This window comes from Rhagoletis pomonella, unplaced genomic scaffold, assembly GCF_013731165.1.
Source record: "Rhagoletis pomonella isolate Grant_MI unplaced genomic scaffold, Rhpom_1.0 Rhpom_scaffold_00012, whole genome shotgun sequence".
In the NCBI taxonomy this organism is placed as follows: Eukaryota; Metazoa; Arthropoda; class Insecta; order Diptera; family Tephritidae; genus Rhagoletis; species Rhagoletis pomonella.
This window is the reverse complement of record NW_023458566.1, coordinates 9,225,251-9,247,788: the sequence shown is the minus strand read 5'-3', so window position 1 is coordinate 9,247,788 and position 22,538 is coordinate 9,225,251. Positions and strand designations below refer to the sequence as shown.

At 37.6% G+C, this 22,538-nt stretch overlaps 2 protein-coding genes across 6 annotated transcripts; one reads left to right on the top strand and one right to left on the bottom strand.

The window, feature by feature from the left end:
* Positions 1-221: 221 nt before the first annotated feature.
* Positions 222-6,214, top strand: LOC118747815 (probable chitinase 2). 4 transcript variants are annotated; one of them, XM_036481984.1, is made up of 5 exons: positions 222-319; positions 4,312-4,390; positions 4,577-4,741; positions 4,825-5,330; positions 5,398-6,214. In XM_036481984.1, exons 2-5 carry the CDS (start codon positions 4,312-4,314, stop codon positions 6,085-6,087), a joined length of 1,440 nt encoding a protein of 479 aa, XP_036337877.1. In that variant the 5' UTR covers positions 222-319; the 3' UTR covers positions 6,088-6,214. The 4 variants fall into 4 exon arrangements, with proteins under 4 accessions (XP_036337877.1, XP_036337876.1, XP_036337879.1 ...); XM_036481983.1 differs by having other exon boundaries at positions 286-390; XM_036481986.1 differs by lacking the exon at positions 222-319 and adding an exon at positions 384-408.
* Positions 6,215-12,592: 6,378 nt separating this feature from the next.
* LOC118747814 lies at positions 12,593-22,509 on the bottom strand. Of its 2 annotated transcripts, none has more exons than XM_036481981.1 (7): positions 21,370-22,509; positions 21,085-21,290; positions 17,415-17,587; positions 17,266-17,328; positions 15,583-15,766; positions 15,376-15,523; positions 12,593-15,300 (listed from the first exon to the last, which is right to left on the bottom strand). In XM_036481981.1, the coding sequence occupies exons 1-7, from the start codon at positions 22,398-22,400 to the stop codon at positions 13,011-13,013; spliced, it is 4,095 nt and encodes a 1,364-aa protein (XP_036337874.1). In that variant the 5' UTR covers positions 22,401-22,509; the 3' UTR covers positions 12,593-13,010. The 2 variants fall into 2 exon arrangements, with proteins under 2 accessions (XP_036337874.1, XP_036337875.1); XM_036481982.1 differs by having other exon boundaries at positions 15,376-15,520.
* Between the last annotated feature and the right edge of the window lie 29 nt (positions 22,510-22,538).

Genomic DNA, 22,538 nt, shown 5'->3' with positions numbered 1-22,538 from the left:
GGAAAACCCGAAACTTTTTTTGATGATGCACCCTAATGTACATATGTATGTATGTATATACCTGCATTGTATGTATGTATGCATACATATATGCTGGTCTTGTCTTTGACTCCGACTAGAGAGTGAGGCTTTTCATTTTCTTTTGAACCAATTTCATTGTACGAGAGTATTTGCCAGTAATTGCTGAGCTGATTCGAGAAGCTTTGTGGTTAGCCGCCACCAAAGTCAAAGCCCAGCCTGTCTGTCGTACATTCAGTTTTCGATAAGAGAGCGGCAATTGCGGTGGCAATCGTGCCGTCGGAGTTTAACATTTCTTGCGGTACTTCTGTAATATTTAGTTTTTGGCTTAAAAAAAAAAAATACTCCCTAAAATAATACATAAATCTGAAGGTATACAAAAAAACACGAGTATGTGCCTTTGTTGGCATGACCTCTTTTTAGATATTTTAATTTTAAGGTGAACTAAACAAGAAAAAAAAACGCGCTGCACTGCTGTATATAAAATATATTAAAATAACTAAATTAAATAAAATAATAAATGGAACAAAAGTGCGTGAATTTTGTACCTACCACTTCTCAAGTGTGTATGAACAAATGTATATAGAGTGTATGTACATATGTATATGTATGGGTGTATTTATGTAGCTGCGTGTAAGTACTAGCATAGAGGTAACTAACTACATACTCGTACATACTGTGATTACTATTTTAGCCAATGCGCCACGCCATCACCTGCTGGATAGCGCTGTTGTAGCGCATGCGCAGCGCTTCACTAAATAAAATAGCAGCGATCGGTGGTCATAAAATTGAATTTCTTGCTTGACTTATGCCCTAACTTTTTTTTACTGTGTTTTCCTTATTTGTTTTGCTCTACTTTAGTTTTCGTTATAACCAAAAACTTCCGCAGTTTTTTCGCTTTTGTACGAATATTCGTTTTTCAAGCCAGCCATTGTTTGTGGTTTTCAGTATTTTTTATTTTATTTTTTTTTTGTTAGCATCGCAGTAACCAATCACTTAAGAAGCTTACGATTCCGGTTTCATTAGCTCAAGCGAGTTTTGTTTTAGCTGATCTGAATAAGAGGCAAAGCTGTATCATCTTTTGCTTTGTACGCATTTTGACTTCACCCGAATGAATCTAAATTTTTGGCACAGTTTTACATAGCTGAATTAAAAAAAAAAAATATTTGCCGCCTACACGACCTGCTAAGTACTATATGGTGAAGCTGTAATTTGTGGTGTCCGGCTTATATTGATTATGAAGGTGCCTATGTGCATTTTATGAGGCGATTTTTTCAAGACGGAATCACACTCGGAGCTCCGCCTTGACTAGTAAATAAGCAACTACAATTTGAAAATCACTGTGTTGTTCGCATCAGAGATTGAACCTTGGTGCTACCGAGTTGTCATTCGCACCTCTAACCAAGGGAGTAGCCAGGATATAATGTAAATACAAAAACAAAAACCCGTAACTTAAAAAAAAACATATCCAATGAAAACCCGAAAACAGCCTTGATTCATTTCGCCTCCAAACTTTGACGACCCATCACACGAAACATTGACTGCGCTTTATGGATATGCGCCTGTAATGTCCGGGGCCTTAATAGGGAAGGTACCTCTGCCCGGCTGGCTGATGTCCCCGTAAGGAAAAAGCTTATATCACCGCCATTCAAGAAATGCGTTGGGCGGGGCAAGGTAAGCAATACCTGGGACCTTGAGACGTCTACTACAGCTTCCATGTAAAGGAGCGCAAATTTGGTGTCTCGCCACAATCCGCATCAAAGCAAGATTCTTCAACATATCGCTGATTTGCGCCCACACTCCGGCGGAGGAGAAGGACGAAATGTCCAATGATAGCTTCTATGAGTGCTTGCAGCTCACATTCTTCAATGTCAGGATGGGCAGGGATATTTGGAGCCACCGTCGAAATATTGAACCGACTGAGGCTGGTCGACTTCGCTGGACCAGAAAAATAGTAGTATGCAGTAATAGGTTCAGGCATAAAAAGATCCATCAAGCTACGTAGCTGTCTTCAAATCGAAAACTGGAAATCATATTGATCATGTTGTGATAGGCGGAAGGAAAGCTCTGAAGCCTGGTTATCAACTCGGACCACTATCCTGGTGCAGCCGAGATACGAATCCGCCTCTGTGCAGCAAAAAATGTGCGCTCAAGGCAAATGCAAGGAAAGCTTAATGTCGAAAAGCTGCAATTAAAGCAAACGGCCAATGAATTCGCTACCCGACTCTCGGCCCTGAGAGAGCAGTCTTTAACAAATCGATCATTAAGTACCGCCGCCAAAGAAATAGTCGGGTTTTAGCGAGCCTGAAAGAACAACTGGTATGATGAGGAGTGTTAAGAAACCGATCCGAGTGGCCCGGTTTGCAATCACTCTGCCGCATAGCTCCGGCGGCATTTGAAAGATGACCTAGGTTATATTGGCTTTGAAGGCATCGCCCGATTGCTGCTAAATCGCACAATCTTGGTAGCCAGTAGTTGTAATTTTTTAACGTATTTTAAGTTTTGTTTTTTTTTACAAGCTACAAAGCATTAGCATAAAAGTAAAAGAATTCTTGGAAGAACTTATGATACATTCTTTTTAACATATTAAATTATCTCTTTCACTTTTATTCGCTTGATTATTCATCACATTGTACACACATACATACATATGTATGTACATGTATTAATATATGTATAAAAATTTGTATGACATTAACGAAGTTAGCTGTCGTTGTTATTCTTGCCGGTCTTAATTCTCGCACAACTTAAGAACTTATCAACGAGTCTCGTAATTAATTTCAATTTAGTAACAGCCAAGTGAATTGCAAAACGTTTATTGAACCAGTCGGAAGAGTACTCGTACATTACACATTAGGGTGCTTCAAATCATTGTTTTTTGTCAAATTTATTCCATAACGGTTGTAATGCATGCAAAAAAACACAACCGATTTCAATTCTTATATACAAATTTAAGAGTACCGTTAATTTCTTCATGCTCCAATGATCGAATCTAAACCAAATTACCACCTTGCCCTTTCTGATAAAAAATAATTATCGAAATCAGTTCACTTGGGCCAAAGTTATGAACATAAAAAAAAATATGTAAAATCGGCCTCCAGCTCAATAAAAGTTGTTGAATATAATTGTTATAAGGCCATTAAATAACAAAAAAAGATTATTTAAGGCCGAGCACACCTAAAAGTTAAAAATTCTAAAAATAGAATTATTAACAAAAACCAACAATACACAATAGTTCTTCATTTAAAATCGGCCTCGAGCTCAATAAAAATTGTTGAATATAATTGTTATAAGGTCAGAAAATAATAAAAAAAAACACATTAAAAAAAGAATATTTCGACGAATTTTCAACCTCCGTCTGTTTTAGAACTCGGTTAAAAATTGATTTTGTTCATATGGAAAAAGTACTCCACACCATCGACAAAAAAAAATTTTAAAAATCAACGATAATTTTTAGTGACTTGATACTTGCACTTTATCATACTTAAATTGAATTGGCTACAAAACTGCACACTCGAAAATTTTCTAAAAATTTAATAAAAAATTTGAAATTTTTTTCCTCCAAAAACATGGTGCTCCTGTGTATTTTTTTTTTTTTTTACCACCCTAATGTCCATGTATACATTTATATGTTTGCGAGCGTATATATTTATGTAGTATCGATACGTATACATTTCTCTGTATTTTATTAATTGTGTATACATTGGTTTCAAAAAAATGTTCCCAAGAGCTTGCACGCATGAAATGCAATGCAATGTGCTAATTGTTATTTTCAAAACCAGTTTACACTTGGTTACAGTAAGCCGTTATAAAACATACACACATACATAAATACATGCACATAAATAAGTATACATATGTACGTTTATGATTTCTCGTCAACGCGGATATCCTTCTATTTTTGCCGATACAGAAACCAGGCGCTCACAGGAAAGGCTTAACAGTTAAAGCGTGATTGACGCAAGAGAAGTAATAAACTATATTTGAGAAGAAATTAATTAATGTTAAGTGAGCTAATTACTAATAAAAAAAATTAAAAAAATACATTTAATGCCATCAATGCAGATTTTATGGGAAACCGAAAATAGATAAAGTTTCACAAACTGCTAACCCTCGACCAAGTTACTCGTCCGAGACTGTGGCTAAGCAAAACAAAAACCACAAAACAAAAAAGCGTCCTTCCGTTACACATTTGCTTTTTTTATTTTTTGCTCCAACAGCTTATATCTGCCCTTTTCATAAGTCAAAGTCCACTAATATTGAAGTAGTATTTTTTCAAACTTTCTCTTTCAGATGGCTTCCACAGGATGGAGGGTTGTGCTTACAATTTCAGCCTTAGCTTCAATCGTGAACTGGGCGTCGGCAAAGACAGGTGAATTGGAATTGGATACCTTTTTTGTTATATATATATATACATATGTATACATTGCATATATGTATGTACATATATATATACACTCTTAAGTAACTGAAATTGAAATTTAATATGTACCTTATTTTAAAATTTATCACACATTTTCAAACCTACAAAAAAATGTATGAATATCCACGTCTGCAGGACCTACACATGGCAAAGTGGTGGTGTGTTATATTTCGACATGGGCTGTGTATCGGCCTGGTAATGGCGCATATGCGATCGATAATTTCGATCCGAATCTGTGTACACACGTAGTCTATGCCTTTGCCGGTCTGGATATCACACAATCGGCCATTAAATCTTTGGGTAAGTGAAGCATTGCAAAAGTAATAAACTATCTTACTCTTGTTAGAAATCAGTTTTAATTAAAATCGCAATTCTTGTTCCAGACCCTTGGCAAGATTTAAAAGAAGATTACGGCAAAGGCGGTTTCGAACACCTAACCGGTTTCAAAATCACACATCCACACCTCAAAGTGAGCTTGGCTATAGGCGGCTGGAATGAAGGCTCCAAAAATTACTCTTTGTTGGTGGCCGATGCGGAACAACGCGGCCGTTTCGTCAAACAGGTCACCACGTTCATACGTCGTTATAATTTCGATGGTCTCGATCTCGATTGGGAATATCCCACACAACGTGGCGGCCGTCCACAAGATCGTGAAAATTTTGTGCAATTCACGAAGGAACTGAGAGATGAGTTTGATAAGTATAATTTGTTGTTGACCTCGGCAATCGGTGCAGCCAAGAATGTTATTGACCAGGCATACGATGTACGTCAAATTTCACGATATCTAGACTACTTACACATTATGTGTTACGACTATCATGGCAGCTGGGATAAACAAGTCGGCTTTAATGCACCACTCACGGCTCCCGAAGGTGATACGCTGAGCGTGGTGAGTATAGTGTACATACATACATATGTCTGTGCTCTCTCTGTTTCTAATCAAATTGTACTTTCAGCAATACACCATCGATTACCTCTTGAAATTGGGTGCGCCGCCGAACAAAATTGTTTTAGGTTTGCCATTTTATGGCCGTACCTTTCGAACACCCCGAGATGGCAACGTTGGTGATCCTACCGACGGCATAGCTTTTCAGGGACCCTTCACACGGGAAGAAGGCTTTCTTGGCTACAATGAAATCTGCAGCATACTGAGCAATAGGACTTCAGGTTGGAGCACCGTTTGGGATGCGAAAACTTCACAAATGCTAGCGCGCTCCGAGCGTGACGTCTTCAGCGGCCTAGTACAAGTAGTGACATTCGATAATGGCCGCTCTATTGCAAATAAGGTGAAGTACGCCGTTGAGAAAAAACTTGCTGGTACCATGATATGGTCCATAGACACTGATGACTTTCGCGGCGTTTGCAAACCAGAGGATGACATTTATGCAGATTACAAATATCTGCAAAGCAATGGCCATGCAATTATGCCAAAACGTATAAATTCAAACTATCCGCTGCTGCGAACGATTAACGAAGCCACAACATTGGCATTGGAGGAGATCGAGCAAAGTATCGAAGATAATGAGATACCGCATGGCAACATAGAGGATCGAAAGAATAGCAATGGCGGTGCAGAAGTGCTGCTGCAAACAGGGCTGCTTGCTTTCAATGCGTTTTTTTTTTGTCTTTTTTACATAGAATTTTAAATGAGTAATTGTGTCTGTACTTACTAAGAAATGGTAATACTTTGTACTTTATTTAATTTTGGCAAGAAAGTTCAAGTTCATAATGTCAAGTTACATCACACACATCGAAATTGCTAGCATCTCAAAAGAAGAAAAATTTTACAAGAAGCATTAACCTGAAATGTGTGTACTTATAAAACCCACAAAGTACTTAAGAAATGCATATGTGTGTAAAAATTTATATTTAGTTGTAGTTGTGAAATATGTATGTACATGTAAAAAGTCCTTAGATGTAGTTATTTAAGCAATGATATACATTTTAATAAAAAAAAAACAAAAACAAAAGTTATCTGTGGAAGTGAAATTTTTTCATATTACCCGAATAACTCATAATAAGGAACAATTCGCACACGACCTTCAGAGGTGATAAAACTCAAAATTACACGTTTTTCAGAAAATGCGAAAAACTATTTCTCAGCACATGCTAATCATATGGGCCAGGGAGACTTTAGGAGTGTTCGCTATGCAAAAAATTTGTACAAGTTGGTACCAATTGTTACCAAATCGTGTTCGTTTAGCCAAAAACCCAGTAAAACTTGCAAGGAGAGAGCACTATTTTGACATTTCATTTGGAGGGGAAGTTGCGAATTCGTGCTGGGAAAAATTTTGCCAGTAAGAATTCGCAAGCAGGTTTGTGGCACATGGTTGCATTTTTGTCAACATTAATTTGAATCACCGAGTTCGTTAAATTTAAAAATGAACAATCTTCTTGCGATTTACTATTAAAAGAAGTATGTAAATATTCGTTTATTCAATTAATTTAATTAATTCGAAACATTTGAGAGGACTCGGCTGAAAAAGCTGTATTCGTAATCGGAACGTACTCGACACCACTGTCGATATAGGAAATCCGACAGTGACTTCCACAATGAAATTGAAGCGTATGTTGAAGAAAGTCAGAATACGAAGAAATATACGAATAGGTCCTGTTTTGGTTTCCACCTGAAATAATTTAAAAAAGTTATTATGCTCGAAATGCAACCGTGGACGCCAGCTGGCAGTGAAGCTTGCAAATGTTTGCTAATTCCTGTTCGCGCAAAACTTAGTAAGTTTCTCTCTTTGGGAGAGTAAGGTACCTTGTTCTCTGAAATTTGTTACTGGCTAATTCTTACTGGCAGTTGCATAGCGAACACTCCTTTTACCTTAGGTTTTTTCAACGAAATGTAACAAAAATTTTCTCCAGCTTTTGCTGAAAGATAAATAAAAGCTCCGAATATTTTTTACCTTGCACGGTACAACGCATTTCTTGGCGGATATGTCGGCTTTTGTCCTTATGAGGACATCAACTAGCAGGGCAGAGGCACCTTATCCTGTTCCCACGACAGTCGGATCTACGTAACCGGAACGAACCAGATTTACCTACATATATCTGTTCAAGGACTGTTCCTCCAGCATCACTCCCCAAAAACTCTTTGGGGAATTTGTATGCTGCTACAACCAGGGCTTCGGAGCAAAGGTTTTTTTTTTCATCGCTCCGCTCCCGTATTTTATTACGCTCCAAGCTCCGCTACCGTTCCCAATATTTTTTTTTTGTTATTTAATTACTTTGTGAATATCGAGCCCTAACCGCAAAAAAATTAGCTGAATTTTTAAAATTTATTTTTTTATTTTTTTCCCCTGTAAATAAAATGCAGATACATACTAACCCTGCCAGAAAAAATCCGAAAAAGTAAAAACAAAGTAGATGAAATGCGAATTTTAGTCCGTTTATAATAACATAATAATAATAGATTGGCGCTTTTACATATGTTAGGGTTTGGCCGAGCTTCTCCTCCGATTTGTGGCGTGCGCCTTGATGTTGTCATTTTTACGATTGTATTTTTACGAGAAGCTGTTTTTCATGGCAGAAACACACTCGGAGGATTGCCATTGCCTGCCGAGGGGCGACCGCTGTTAAGAAAAAAAACGTTGATCTATATTTGTTTACCGATGTTGCTTTGACCAGCGCTTGAGCCCAGGTCCTGTGGAGTAGTAGCCCGTACTGCCACCCATTACACCACAGTGGCCGCCTAGTCCGTTTACCGATTCCATTTTCGTTTACTTTGATGATCCAATGTACAGTCAAGAACCGAAAAATTTTTTTCAAACTGATACGTTTTTTGCTGTTTTTCTGAACATTTTCTTATTGAATTTTTCGTTCAATACGCTTTCCTTCTGCACTTCACAGATGCTTTTTCATGGTTTGAAAAACAAAAGTAAGGAAGCGCCTGACGGCATTCGAACTGAAACCTTCTGAAAGCTAACGAATACTAGGGTGCTTCTCTACACGCCCTGCCGCTGCCGACTACGTATTACGTATTAAAATTTTCAGCTTAAAAAAATAAAATGTAATTATTGCTTTCAAATAACATGATCTTTTTCGAAAGTTTTCCGCTTCGTTTCCGGATACGGAAATTGTACCAGACCGCACTGCTCCTTGCTCCTTCGCTTCGCTACGCTCCGAAACCCTGGCTACAACAACAACAGGCACCTTACCCATGTGCATGCCCTCAAATTATAGTCCTTTAACCGTTTGCCGTGGCCGTCATTAAAAGGGAAGTCTTATCCGTGGCTGTATTTTTTTTCGACGCTCGTGAAAAAAAAGTTTGTTTTGGTCTCTTTTTTAAATTTTTTTGCCGATAAACCACAGAATTCCCACACCTATGGAATTATTAAACTACCTGAAAATGGCAAAAGGTCATTGATAATTATGGGCATTATATAAATATGTGCTTGATTAAAATTTTTTTGGTATAAAATTTTATTTTTTTTTTTGCAAAAATGTACCAAAAAATCCAGGGAAACTTTGTATGAACCAATATTTTATTTATAATTAAATAAATAAAATAATTATGTACAAGTACTGAGACCTTCATGAGTCTCCTTTATTAAAAAAAAATCTTAATTTTTCAAAAACAAAACTACTACCATTTATTTTGATTTCTATATATTTCGATTTATTTCTTTTTATGCACTTTTTATTAAACATAATTTCAATAGAATATTTCACTTTAGCTACAATAGATTTTTATATAACAAATTCACAAAACTAACAGTCTACATAAGTATGTACACATACATTTAAATATATGTACTTAACTATAGATTATATATATATCAATAAAAAATTAAAAGCACGTTTACATACATTTTTTGTATGAATATGTGAAATAATTATACAATAGTTATGTATGTATATACATATATACACATACATACATCAGTTGTGTATGTAACATAGTTATTACTTTTATTATTCATTATAACTATCATTTTTTAAGTAAAACTTATAGAGCCACAAAAAATGATTCTATAAACTTTAAAAATAAACCTAAAATTTTACAATTTTTCAAGGAAGCGCATATGTACATACATATGTATGCATCTGTGCATTTATATGCCATTACAGAAAACCAAACCCAACACCCTTATAAATTTAAAATGTCTGCCCTTAAGTTATGCTAAATACTTTGATTGGCATTTTACTAATAAAATTTTAAAATATTATTTACGTATGCATATATGTGAGTATGTATGTATGTATGTAGATTTTCTAAATCAGGGTCATTCCATGTAAAAGAGGAAAACGAAATAAATTTTAAAATGCCCTAATTATCTCTTTTTCGGTAGTAACCTCTTTTTAAAAAAATAAAAAAATAAAAAGCAGTTATAATTTCTGTCTATGGAAACTAAGGTAAAATAGAGTACTTTTCAGTGTCCCACCGGTCAGATTCACTCAAATGATAGTTACATAGAACTAAGACAACAACGAAAATGAGAATAAAACTGGTAAATCGTTTGGTATTTGTTTTTTAAAGCAATTTTATAACATTAGTTATAGTTCTATGTCAAAAAATATCTTTTGCTATTGTCGTTGTTCCGAGTAAAATGTCCCACCAGTCACAATGGAATGGCCCATCATTAAAACTTTTGGTTTACACAACGAATGCGTATAATTTTCTTTATGTATTGTCTATGAATAATACTATGCAAATAACTATTTATCGAACAATTTCGATATACATACATTTAATGCTAATTAACTAATGCATAAACGCAATACTTATGTATGTTTGTATGTATGTACGAGTAATGTATGTATGCTAGGTATGTATATGCATAAAATCAGTTCTGTAATTTTAAATACATATATGTTTTTATAGACACCAAAGATAGATTTTGGAACATAAATATATTATACATAGTCGGCTGGTTCTTAAAATATCAACATATAAATCTTGTACGAGCAAAAATGCACCCACTAAAATTTCAAAATTTTCAATTAAATTTAGGGAACGCTACCAGGGTTTGAAATATATGAAAACTATTCATTTAAATTCATAGTCACTGCCAAAGACTGTCATTGGTTAACATTTTTTTGGAATAAGTGCAGCATTTTTCCAAATTTTTCTTAGGTTTGTATACTGGTTTGCAAACAACTATTTTAAAAAAATATCAAGAAACTCATGTACTTATATATATATGGAAGATTTATTATGGACTTCCTGTGCTCAAAACGTATTTTTTTTTTTTAATTTTTTCTTTGGGCAAGTGTTTGACATATCTGCTCTTGCTTCGAAATTTCAGACCTTTTACTCGATTTATAAAAATAAATTTAAGTATAAGGTCTGAAATTTTAAGAAACAGCAATTGCTAAGTTCTAAGTAGTTCATTGTAAAAAGAAATCGAAGTAAAAATTTCTTAGAAATCTTGCAATAAAGAAAAACTAATTTTTTTAAACTCTGGTAGTGACTCCTAAACATTTTTTTTATTTTAAAATTTGCGCGCGCGGATGTGTTGCTATTTTAAGGGTCAGCCTAATAAATAATTTAGCATTCACTTTTATAAATTTAGACAACTTATTTTTATGGTAATTGTGAGCATACTAGCATAGTAACGCACATAAGCACGCATATAAGTATCTATGTGTAGAAATTTTAAGTTAAGAAGCTTTAAGTAATTATAAATACAAAAAAAAAATGTTTACTTTTAAAATAGTAGTAAAACAGTATGGTATTAAAATTAAAAATAAAGTCTGCACACACTTTTTTAGTTCTAATTTTTTATACATTTACTTATATGTATGTATGTAATTATATAAGTTTATGCATGTTTATAACGGTAGATATGAGCATTTGAGACCTTTCAAGAATTATATGTATTTATGTATATGGCAAGTTTACTATGTTTCGAAACGTTGGGAGCTGATGGACGGCTGAAGTGATTAAATATGAAATGGACGCCAACAACAAAGGAAATCGTTTCTATAATGAAATATTTCGAGAAAAATGCATTCAATATATTGGAGTTTCGGGTAGTCGCGTCTGGTAAGGGCAGTTTTGAAATCTATAACTCTACACATTTCAATCTCTAGGGATTGGTAAGTGGTATGTATATGTATGTGAGATCATTATTCATCAGTCACACTAACTTTTGGTTAAACTTTATGTATGCATGAGCACAGGATCTGAAAGTCTGAAAACAATTTATACCAGGGACATAACAGTTATAAGTTTTAGCGGAAAAAACGTTGTTCCATAACATTTAGTAGATGAGAAATATTTATTTTTTATTTCGCCAGTAAGAGTTATAACTCAACGTTTACTTTTTACTGTTATGCAGGAGAAATATGTTTTCTGTCGCCAATAAGAGTTTATTGTTTACGTTGTTTGATAACAGTTATTTCCCGACGTTTATTTTTTACGTCGCTTGATAGCAGTTATTTCCCGACGTTTATTTTTTACGTCGCTTGATAGCAGTTATTTTACTCCTCCTCTTTTACTTTCATCATCTTTATCTTCTTCTACATCTCCGTTTTCGTCAATCGTTTATAAGACAACGTACAAAATAAACGTTGGGCAATAACTGTTATCAAGCAGCGTAAAAAATAAATGTTGGGCAATAACTGTTATCAAACAACGTAAAAAATAAACCTTGGTTTATAACTCTTACTGGCGAAATAAAAAATATTTTTCATCTAATAAACGTTATGAAGCAACGTTTTCGATAAATTTTAGAATCCGGGCTACGTTTTATATTTGTTAATTTGGGATAATAGTTACTTTTTGTCCCTGATTTGTACTCAATCTGACAGCTGAGCTTTAAGGCCCAAATAAAAATATCAAAATAAAGACATACACGAAAATTTCTAAATTTTATGCAAATTATCACGGTTAGAAAAAGCTTAATTAAATAAATCGTAAAATCTGAAAAAAAATTTGACTTGAAATCTGATAAACTTTAAAAACATATTGTTCGTATAAATGCGTAAATTTGTTGAGTTATAGCCGGTTAAAGTCAAAATTTGTCGAATCAGCGATTTATCGATTTACAAAAAAAAAATTTTTCCAACATCAAGGCGCACACCACAAATTGAAGGAGAAGCTTGGCCAGACACTTAAATAGAAAAAATTGTAAGCGCCAAAATATTTCAAATATTTCAATTTATTGTTATTAAAAAAAAAAAAAATTTTTTCAAAGCCTGGTAGCGACCTCTATTTTTTTAGATTTTGTAATTTTTGTAGATGTCTTTATTTTTTATGTAGAAAAGAATTAAGGGGTGGCCTATGATGTTTATATTTTTAAATACCACCCTAATATATATATATACATACATATTAGAATTTTAATTTTTCGTCTGTGCATGTATTAAAAAAATTATGGTTTTTGGAAGTATGTAAATTACATTTGTTGTGACTAAAGGAGACAACACTGGCAACACTGACCACAAACCTTCTGCGCTTTCAAACCAAAAACAAAAATTTTTCAAACTTGCACCTTAAGCACCCTAAGTTCTCATACCGTTCATTATCAACCTTACTTTTGCTTATTTTTTACTAAAGCCATCCCAAAGCTTCACTCTCATTTCACTGGATCAATTTCGAATTTTATACGAAAACTTCTTCTCACAAGCATTTCCTTTCGTTGTTGTTGCATAGACCACCGCCGCCCACACCTACTACTACTCCCTTATTCACATTACCAACTCCACTTGGAATCGGCCAATCTCGTTCGCTCTGCAGTACATTAGCCTCTATGCGATCTCGCGTTTTCACGCCCTGTTTCGCTTTGGATTTGCTGGTCGAAAGATTTGTCGGACGCTGTGGTTGAGGTTTGTTGATACGCGTTGTTGTTGGTTGTTGTGCCGTAAATTGGCAAGGCGGCGGTGTTGGTTGTGGATTATCGTTGATCACTTCGTAGTGTGCTTCCGATGAGAGTATTAGATCGTGAATATCCTTCGTTGAGCGCCGGTGTGCTTCCAAGCTTTGTGACTCTGATGAATATGGAAACTTGGCGATGAAATTTGGTAGCGGCGCTCCAGTGACACGTTGCGGCACTGAAACGTCATTACCATCGTTGGTTGTTGTTGTTGTTATTTTTCCCTCAAAATTAGTCTGCGCAAATTTATTGCTGCACGGAGTAGCCGGCGACAAATCGGTGCAATCAGTTTGTGCTTCTGATTCCACAGAGCACATACTTTGGCGTGAAATTTCCTTCTGCATTTGGTTAACAGGTGTAATACTGCCGCCGATTTCTTTCTGATGCGACGTATTCAAGTTTTCCTCGTAGTCATTGGTGCGTGCCTGTGGAAATGGAAGACGACTACGTATTGAATTCTCGCGCGGACCGAAACGCTGCGCTAAGTAATCCTCATTATTGCTGCTGCTATTCTGGCTGCAATTGCTATTCTGATGCTGGTGATGGTGATGTGCAGGCACATGGTGCTGAATCTGATGGGCCTCATCGTAGTAGTTATCGTTTTTGAGCGACATATTACAACAACTGCTGACATCGGCAAAGTAGACTTCTGACTCGGCGGGATCGCCAGCGCTGTGCATGTCTGCTGCAATCACCACAGCATCAGACTCACCTTCCGTCATGGTTTTGTTAGCGACACCAACTTCGCAATTCGCCGGGAAACCACTATTCTCATTGCCGCGCTTACGACGCAATGTTGCCCTGGCGGCAATACGTGAGGAAGCGCTGCCTCCCAAGTTTTTATCTTCATCGCACATACCTTCAGTGCACTGATCCATACAATCGTCATCATTAAGCGTGGCATCAGCGTCGTGTTCGTTTGTGCAACTCGCATCGGTATTGGCATTCACCTGTTGCATGGAAAGGCGTGGAGCTGGTTGAGGATTTGTGCTTCCTATAATATTGGCCTGTACATTTGTCTCGTTGCGTTTCTTCACTTTTCGCGTAGGTAAAGTGTTGGAAAAACGGTCTCGCATGTTACAGCCATCACTCTCCGAGGGTGTGTTCTCATAGTCGCCACCACCAGTCTTCGACTTCATGGCATCTTCGCCGCCGCTACCACCGCCTCCGTTACCGCCGGTCGTGCGACGCTTTGCCAAGTTGCGCCGCATACTTGCGGTTGGACAACAATTTCCACCATTGCCATTGAGTTGATGCGGCTGTTGTTCTAAGAAAACCGAACGATGATTAAGGCAAGGCATACGCTGCTCAGCCGCTACACTAATATTACTTTCATTCGGCATATGGCCAGCGCCGCTGTGATTGATGTTGTTGTTAGCAGCATTAATATTACCGCATGGATTTGGTTGTATATATTGATAGTAGCCACGTCGTGCTGGACTGTTGGGATCGCTGTAGGGCGGCGGTGGTCCCCAAACGCCGTAGGGCAGCGCGCCGCCAACGACATTAAAAGGAGGCGCCGCCGAGCCATGCCCAACAGTCGGTGCGGTCTCCGAGTCAGCAGTCATCATATTATCCACCGCAGCCGGTGCATTATTTGTGAAACCATACTGTGAGTCTGGACTTGAGGGTGTTTGACGAAATTGCCGTGCGTTCGGCACGGGCGAATTCCGTTGCCAGGGCATACGCGGCCAGCTCCAGCCTGTCATGCGACTTCGCGCACCGGATGCGCCGCCATGCCCACGGCAAGCCGTACCTGCATTAGCCATATGCAGATCATCGCCACCTGGATTGGGGGAATAGAAGTTCCCCGGTGGTTGGCCGGTCCAGAAACGTGGCTCGCCGCTATCATCCCATGGGTAGGCGGTAGCCTGCAGAGGCACTTGACGATGCAGGTGGCACTGTTCACAGCAGCGACAAATCGGGCCACGACCGCCAGCCATAGCGGCCATATTTGGTGGTGGACCCTGTTGACTGGTGTAAAGTGAACGGCAACGCAACTCCAGCTGCTCCCAGTACATTTTCTTGCGTTCGTGACTGCACACATACATACATATAATGAGAAGGGTTATTTAACCAGTGGTTAATAAAACCAATGAAGTTTCTTCTCACCTGAGTAACTGATAAACCAGCATACAACTGAAAACTGCGACCAAGACACCTGCCACGGAAAGTCCAAATATTGCGCGTAGACAGGAGTAGAGTGAGCCATGCACAACACCACAGTCGGATAATGAGTCGAAGACGAGGCGAACACCTTCTAATAAAAAATTTTATTAGCAAAATACTGGTAGGTGACTATTACCTTTGGGACTTTACCTTTGTCCACTCGATCTACTTGGGATTCGATCATGTCGGAGTAACAAGTGCATGTTCGTGTCTTTTGCGCATATTCGCACTCGCGTAACGCCTGCAAGCGGCTCATATGGAGAACGGTTGTGGTAACAGTGACGAGCGCGCATGTCAGTGCTGAGATAAGACCACACACGCCAGACAGTTTTATCTGTAAAATGTAAATTTCATATGCGGTTAGAGGTCATCCATTTCAATTTTCGGCACATAAAATACAAAGACCAAATAAGAAAAAAAAACTATACAAGTTTGTCTACCACTGAATGTTTGGAAAAAATATTTACATGTATATACATATATGTGTCACATTCTCTGAAAACGGAGGGGCAAGTATCCCCGGTCGTATTAATTTTTTTCCAAAAAACGGCCACACGCTATTTGAAAGTAGAGCTAATCAACTTTTATTTGCGCTCAAATATACCCAAAAACACATATATAAAAAAAAAAACAGACAGATTAAAATCAGTGGTTGGCGCTATTATCGAAGGGTACTGTATATGGCTTGATTTGAAACAGATATGTATCTGAATTTGAGAAATTTTCTCGTGGCCCTTCCATATACAGTGGCGGTCAAAAATGGATGAATGGTGTTTCGTTTTTAATATTTACCATATTTTTCAAGCTAAAATTTTTTTGATATTTTTTATATAAATATGGTTCATGCTTTAACAAAAAACTATATAAATCACACTTTCAAACTTTATACAGAATTTAGAAAAATTCCACAATTTTTTATCTAAATTTCGAGCTATTAAAACAGAATTTTTTTGGAAAGAAATTTTTTAGGTATGCAGTTAACAAGTTTATAAAATTCTAGTAAAACAGGTTTACGGTTTTTTCATATAAATAGCGAAATTTAGGAAAACTGGCGTTAACTTTTTTTGCAAACGGTTTTGCGCATATTCTTCCATCTGAAATTCATGTTTATATGGAAAAAAGTGCAGCAAGCTGTCAACTATAAAAAATTATTAAAAATCAATGCGATTATTTAGCCGCTCAAAGCTGGCACTTATCTTACTAAAATTTTATAAGCTTGTTAACTGCATACCCAAAATATTTCTAAAAATTCGGGTTAAAAAACTCGAAATTTAAATACAAATTTTCCTAAGTTCTGTATAAACTTTGAAGTTTTTTTTTTTTAAGTATGAGTCATGTTTTTATAAAAAGATATCAAAAAAATTTTAGCTTGAAAAATTGTAAATATTAAAAACGAGACACCATTCATCCATTTTCGACCGCCACTGTAAATCCTTATATCTCGTAACAGAACATTATGTAAAATAAATAATTTTTTGAAGAAACAGGCCAAAATCAGGTGTTTCTTACTTTTAGGTTAGAATATTAAAAAAACAAATAATCTGATAGAGCAATTCAGAGTTCGGATTGGAATTCAGCGATCCATAAACTACGAGAAGTGACCAGTATTATTTAGGAAGTTGCCTCCACTATATTTCAAAACTCTTGGTGTTTACCTCAAAATTGCAAGTGAGTGAGAGTGGATTTTCGTGGGTGACAATAACTAAATACAATGGCACATAGTTAAAGTCAAAATAAAGTCAAATCTAAACTTAAATCGGAACTTTCGATTTCTTCTCTTCTACTCTGATAACCATTAACCTTTAACAGGCGACGAAATTATGAACGTCTTACCAGATAGCTGTATCGATTTCGTCGCCGCGCCAAACTTATTATGCATATTCCTGTCAGTATCAACTAAAACAAGTAGAAAAGGATATATTAATAAATATGAGTTACAGGATATAAAAGAAGAAAAATGTTCGCCGTTAAAAAGTACTCACCAATGTAGCAGGCACAAATGTGGGCACCGTTTCAAAATTTCCAACAGTAATCGTATATGAATGCAAAAGAAAGTAAACACCCAGAAAAAGTATGCCCAGCAGACAGGAGAAGCCACCGCAGATGAGGCACCACACAACGTACTTTTTTATGCCAGCACCATGGCGATGAACACCTGAAACACAAAAAAAAAACAATAAAATGCAAAAAGTTAGAACGCAAATTCAAAATTAAAATCAGACTGAAGAATAAAAAATAAAAATAAATTCGTCTAACCCAGCGTTGGAGGAAAGCCGACATTGCGAAGTGGATCAGCTTGTGGAATCCAGCCACAATGCGGCGGCGGCACACTATACTGCACGAATTGCATTACAGGATAGCCATGCATTTTGCCCTTGTCTAATGCTGTGGAATGTTACCAGTACACGTTGAAACTTATGGAACTTTCGCCTTTCTACAAATTCTCTTTAGTCGATTTCAAACTAAAATCACATTTGTGCTGTGAATAACGCGACCATGAGAAAAGGAGTGTGTATGCAGCAGGAAGCGCCTATGACTATTCAGATTTATTTTATTTCCTTATTTTTTACTGTGGCATATGAATTGCATTTCGGATTGGTCAGTGGCGAAACTTCAACTTTTTTGGCACATTTTAAAATGTTTTCGGCAAATTTTGTTTAGTTAAATTAACTAAAATAATTATTTTGAGCATTTTTATTTAACAGCAGAGTAAGGTGTTTTTATGTAAATTTTCTTTGGCTCCAAATTTCAGTATCTATACACAATTATAATGAGTGACGAGGCGAAAATCCTTTCGCACTTTCAACTTTCCGCTGCCATTCTTTACTTTTAACGTTCTACCCACATACTGAATGCCTAGCAGGATTGTAGGCGCATTGGTGCTAACAAAGCCAAAGCTTTCTTCTATGCGAAAAAAAGCTTTCCTCCGTCAAACACTTGTTCGTTGTGTCCTGTGCTTTAAACGCGACGCGTTATATCCTTCCTTCTTACATATTTACACTTGAGGAATTTTCTTTTAACGCCTTCGATAATGTCCGCAAACAAATACTTAGTGCGTGTGTATGTATGTGTAAAGCAGTTGCCCTATAGGAAAGTTAGTTCGCAGCAATGAATCAGATGCAACCTAACGTTTTTCTAGTGTTTGATAAAGTTTCTCTTTAAATTTCTAGTGTGATTCTTGAAAACTTTGTCAATTAGAAGAGGCTTTTTATGTTAAGCTTGTTCGTCGTTCAATTCAAGTCGCCTTAGATTTCCAATGGTCAATGTAAAATATCCATCCATAGGTTTGTCTTTGCCTCGCGAGCAAGGACAGTCACTAGTAATAAAATTTTCTATCGTATTAGGGGTTCTACGGGTTTTAGTGAGCACGGTCGTAAAGTACTCAATTAGACTCAGATATAGATAAACTCACTAATCCTCCCAAAAACAGAAATTGGCCTACCTTTATGAGCCAAATTGTAACTCCAAGTCACTTGGAACTTGTGCATCAAGAAATAAAAAATTAAAAACGTGGCTACAGAGGCTCGCAGGATATTAGCGCCATTGCGTGCGCTTGAGGATGTATCTCTCGAGTTATTACACCTGTTATGATTGTTGATAATGCAATAGAGTCCTTGTAGGGACTATACAGGTTTTCGTGGCAATATCGTGGAAGGCAAACAGGGGCACTCCTCTGGGAGGTTTTGGTGTGGACAACTTCCACAGGAGCATTATTTAAAATTCTAAACTTCTATTTTATAGATCATGTTGGCTAAAGGTAACAGGGCAGTTAACACAACGGTAATTTGGATACAGTAATTTACGTACGCTTACCAGTAAATGAGACCTTGTCGTTCCTCGGGCCAGTTTTAGAAAGGCACACACGTAATAATAGAGCAAAACGAGTAGTCAAGGGGACAACGATCAAATCACCATACGTACCATTTTTACACCGCTTCAGTCTGGTTGACTAACCTTTATGTCCCAGCTCTGAAAAGGTGGAAGACGCGGAACAGTATAGCATCGTTTACTGAAGACCTACTGCGGCCAGACAATCTAAACAGACAAAATACTTGGACAGCAGTCTTGTAGAGTTATACCAGAAGCTAAGTCGAGAAAAAGCTGGTCGAAGAGACAGTGCAACAAGTCAAGAGGCCACCCCACTAAGGTGGGTTTTTATATTTTATTTTAAAACACAGAGTACTGGTTCACGTTGATGCATCAGAACTGTAGCGAATTTAGACCTCCGCGCTCAAAAATCTTCCCTACGAGATAACTGACCGCAGTACCGGACGTATTGTATTATACTTACGACGGTAGTTCGAGTTAAAGTCCTACACTGACGGGGTTTGGTTCTATATGCTACATCCTCGTAAAAACGTACTATTTCCCTACGGACGGAATTAAAATTAAAAAATCAGAACAGCCCATTTTCACTAACAACTATAAAGACAAACTCACTTTGTGTTTGACAATTCTGGAGTTGGATAGACGAGCTCTAGGTTAATCGAATGGTTTTTATTTACTGAGTCTGGGACTCAATTGGAGGGAATGAGCGAACTGATTTGCTAGCCAAAACCGGGTAAACGTACTATTGGAAAACACGTCAGACATCTAACACTCTCTCAAATGTCACTTTAAGTGAGTAGACATGGCAATGACATCGAAAGAAATTCCCTGTGGGAAACGTTAACATTTTGCAGGACCGCCAATTGCACTAACGATATTCTAACACTTCCAAGGTTGGATTCCAAGATACTTATTAGTGCACCTCCAACGGGACAGTGTCTCACATTCTCTCATACTTTCAAGTTAGAGGTAAAACAGCGTGAAAAGGAGATGCCATGCGCCCAAAGTAACACTTACTGTACACACCAGCCCATCTTCCGTATGACACTGTCCACCTTTCGGGAGATTGCGGCTCAGCTAACTTGGCTCTACTTGTTCTTCTTACTGAAATAAATTACACACCAAACAGCCAGCGATGTTTAAAATTCGCTAAAAACTGCATGATGACTAAGGTTTAAGCCTAGGTCTCTATTCTCTTAACAACACTAAAAACTTACTAATAGTCTATGTTCGATCTCATAGATCAGCCAAGCTAATTTAAGGTATTTTAACATCTTACAGTCTTACGATTAGTCGACTTTTACACAAACGAGTTTAGTAAAATATTCGTTTTCTATTCGTGTGGCGTGTGAGAAAAACACTACTCTTATATTTTAGTAAGTTTTTCCTACATGGCGCGTATAGACAAGTTTGAGTTGATAAGCGCATGCGCTAATAATACATATGTATGCAAGTATGTGCTTAAGTAAATATACAGAGTAATGCACGTTGTCTACAGGAATTGCATTAGAGAGGCATTACCGACCTACACTTGTTCTAAGGACCGGGTATGTGAAAAGTCTGGGTTGGACGAAGAAAGCGATGCGATGCAAAGTAGTGAGGTAAAGTGTTAGAAAAATGTGCATACAAATGTAGCAGCGAGCAATGAGATAATGAACTCGATTTATAAGGATGTTATGCCTCCTGCTGGCACACCCGTTTTCCAACTCTAATCCCACACTTTACCGAATTTTCTGATCCCTCAAACACATACATATGTATGATCCCTTAAAAACATGCATACATACGAATGCACGTCTATCACCACCTACTTCTTACACTTACCATTTCCCGTTATAGTGGCATTTCGCAACCTGGGTGGCGGTGGTGGACGCGGCGGCAAGGGTGGTCGCTGATCATCAATGGAATCGTGACCTCCTTTGCTATCGCCATCGCTGTAGATTTCAATATGACTGGAATTATAATGACAATCGCAATTTTTGTCGGCTGCCAATGGCGAATTTTGATCTTGCAGATGACACCACGAATTCCTGAAAATCACACATACACACATATGTACATATGTCTGTTCCCATAAACACGTAAAAGAAAGCACAACTCTGGACTTACATTTCATTGTTGGTATGCGTACAACTACTACCACTACCACTCGTTTTCTTCTTCTTCTTAATCATCGTACTATTATTGTCCGATTCGCTGACTGTGATCTCATCAGCACCCAACATGGCTTCAATTTGGCATTGCTTCTGATTTTTCAACGGTGATGGTGTGTCCAAAATATCTGCATTCAAATCAACATCGCTGCTGGCAGCTGCCTTATTGCTCGTAGTATGCATAGCTGCAGACTCGACGGCAGCACTGCGCAATCTTTCGGCCCCCCCACAAGTGCATTCCAAGTCACAATCGCAGCTGATATTCAACTTGGAATTGCATAAGACATTTAATGGTTTCTCCTCCGTTGCCGATTGCAGCTGCAGCGTCTGGTAGGAGTGATTCAGTAGTGATTGTTCTGATTGCGCTTTAGTGGGCGCTGGTTCGCGTTCACGCTCGCAATCTGTTTCACTATTCGATTGACAATGTACTTGCACCACAATTTTGCTCGAGTCCCCCCCCTCAATGCGCGGCGTTTGTCCAATGGCTGTGCTGGAGGCGGTAAAGTTTCTTTGCTGGTAATAACGTTGATTCAGCAGTTGTTGTTGTTGCTGCTGCTGCTGTTGCTGCTGTTGTTGTGCACCACACGAGCAATGACAATGGCAAGCGACTTCCGGTATTCCCAAAAGCGATCCCTGTTGTTGCTGCTGTTGTTGCCTTTGCGCATGCAGGCCAATATGGTAGTAGTATGGCGGATATTGTATGTAATGATACTGATGCTGTTGCGTACCCAACGAGGATGCGCTATGCTCTGCCAAACTGGCTGTGGACATGTGCAAATTGGACGCTGAGGCAAAGTTCGAGTGGTAAGGATGCGTGGCGGCGGCGGTATGCTGCCGCAACTCCAAATCAAATTCATCGACAGGTCGTTGCTGCTGGATCGCTGTATTCATATTAAAGTTATTCGAAACGGACATGTTGTCGTCGCAGCGCGCCTGCCTTTGGTTATCGTAGCCTGCAAGCGGTGGAGGCTGCTGTGTTGAATCCATTGTTGAAACTAAAAGGGACGTTGCACAATATTTACTTATTTTAACTAGGCAGAGCTCTTAGTTGCAAATGTTAAATTATACACTTTTTACATACACATACAAACATACTATTCCATACTTATGTACATATGTATGTGA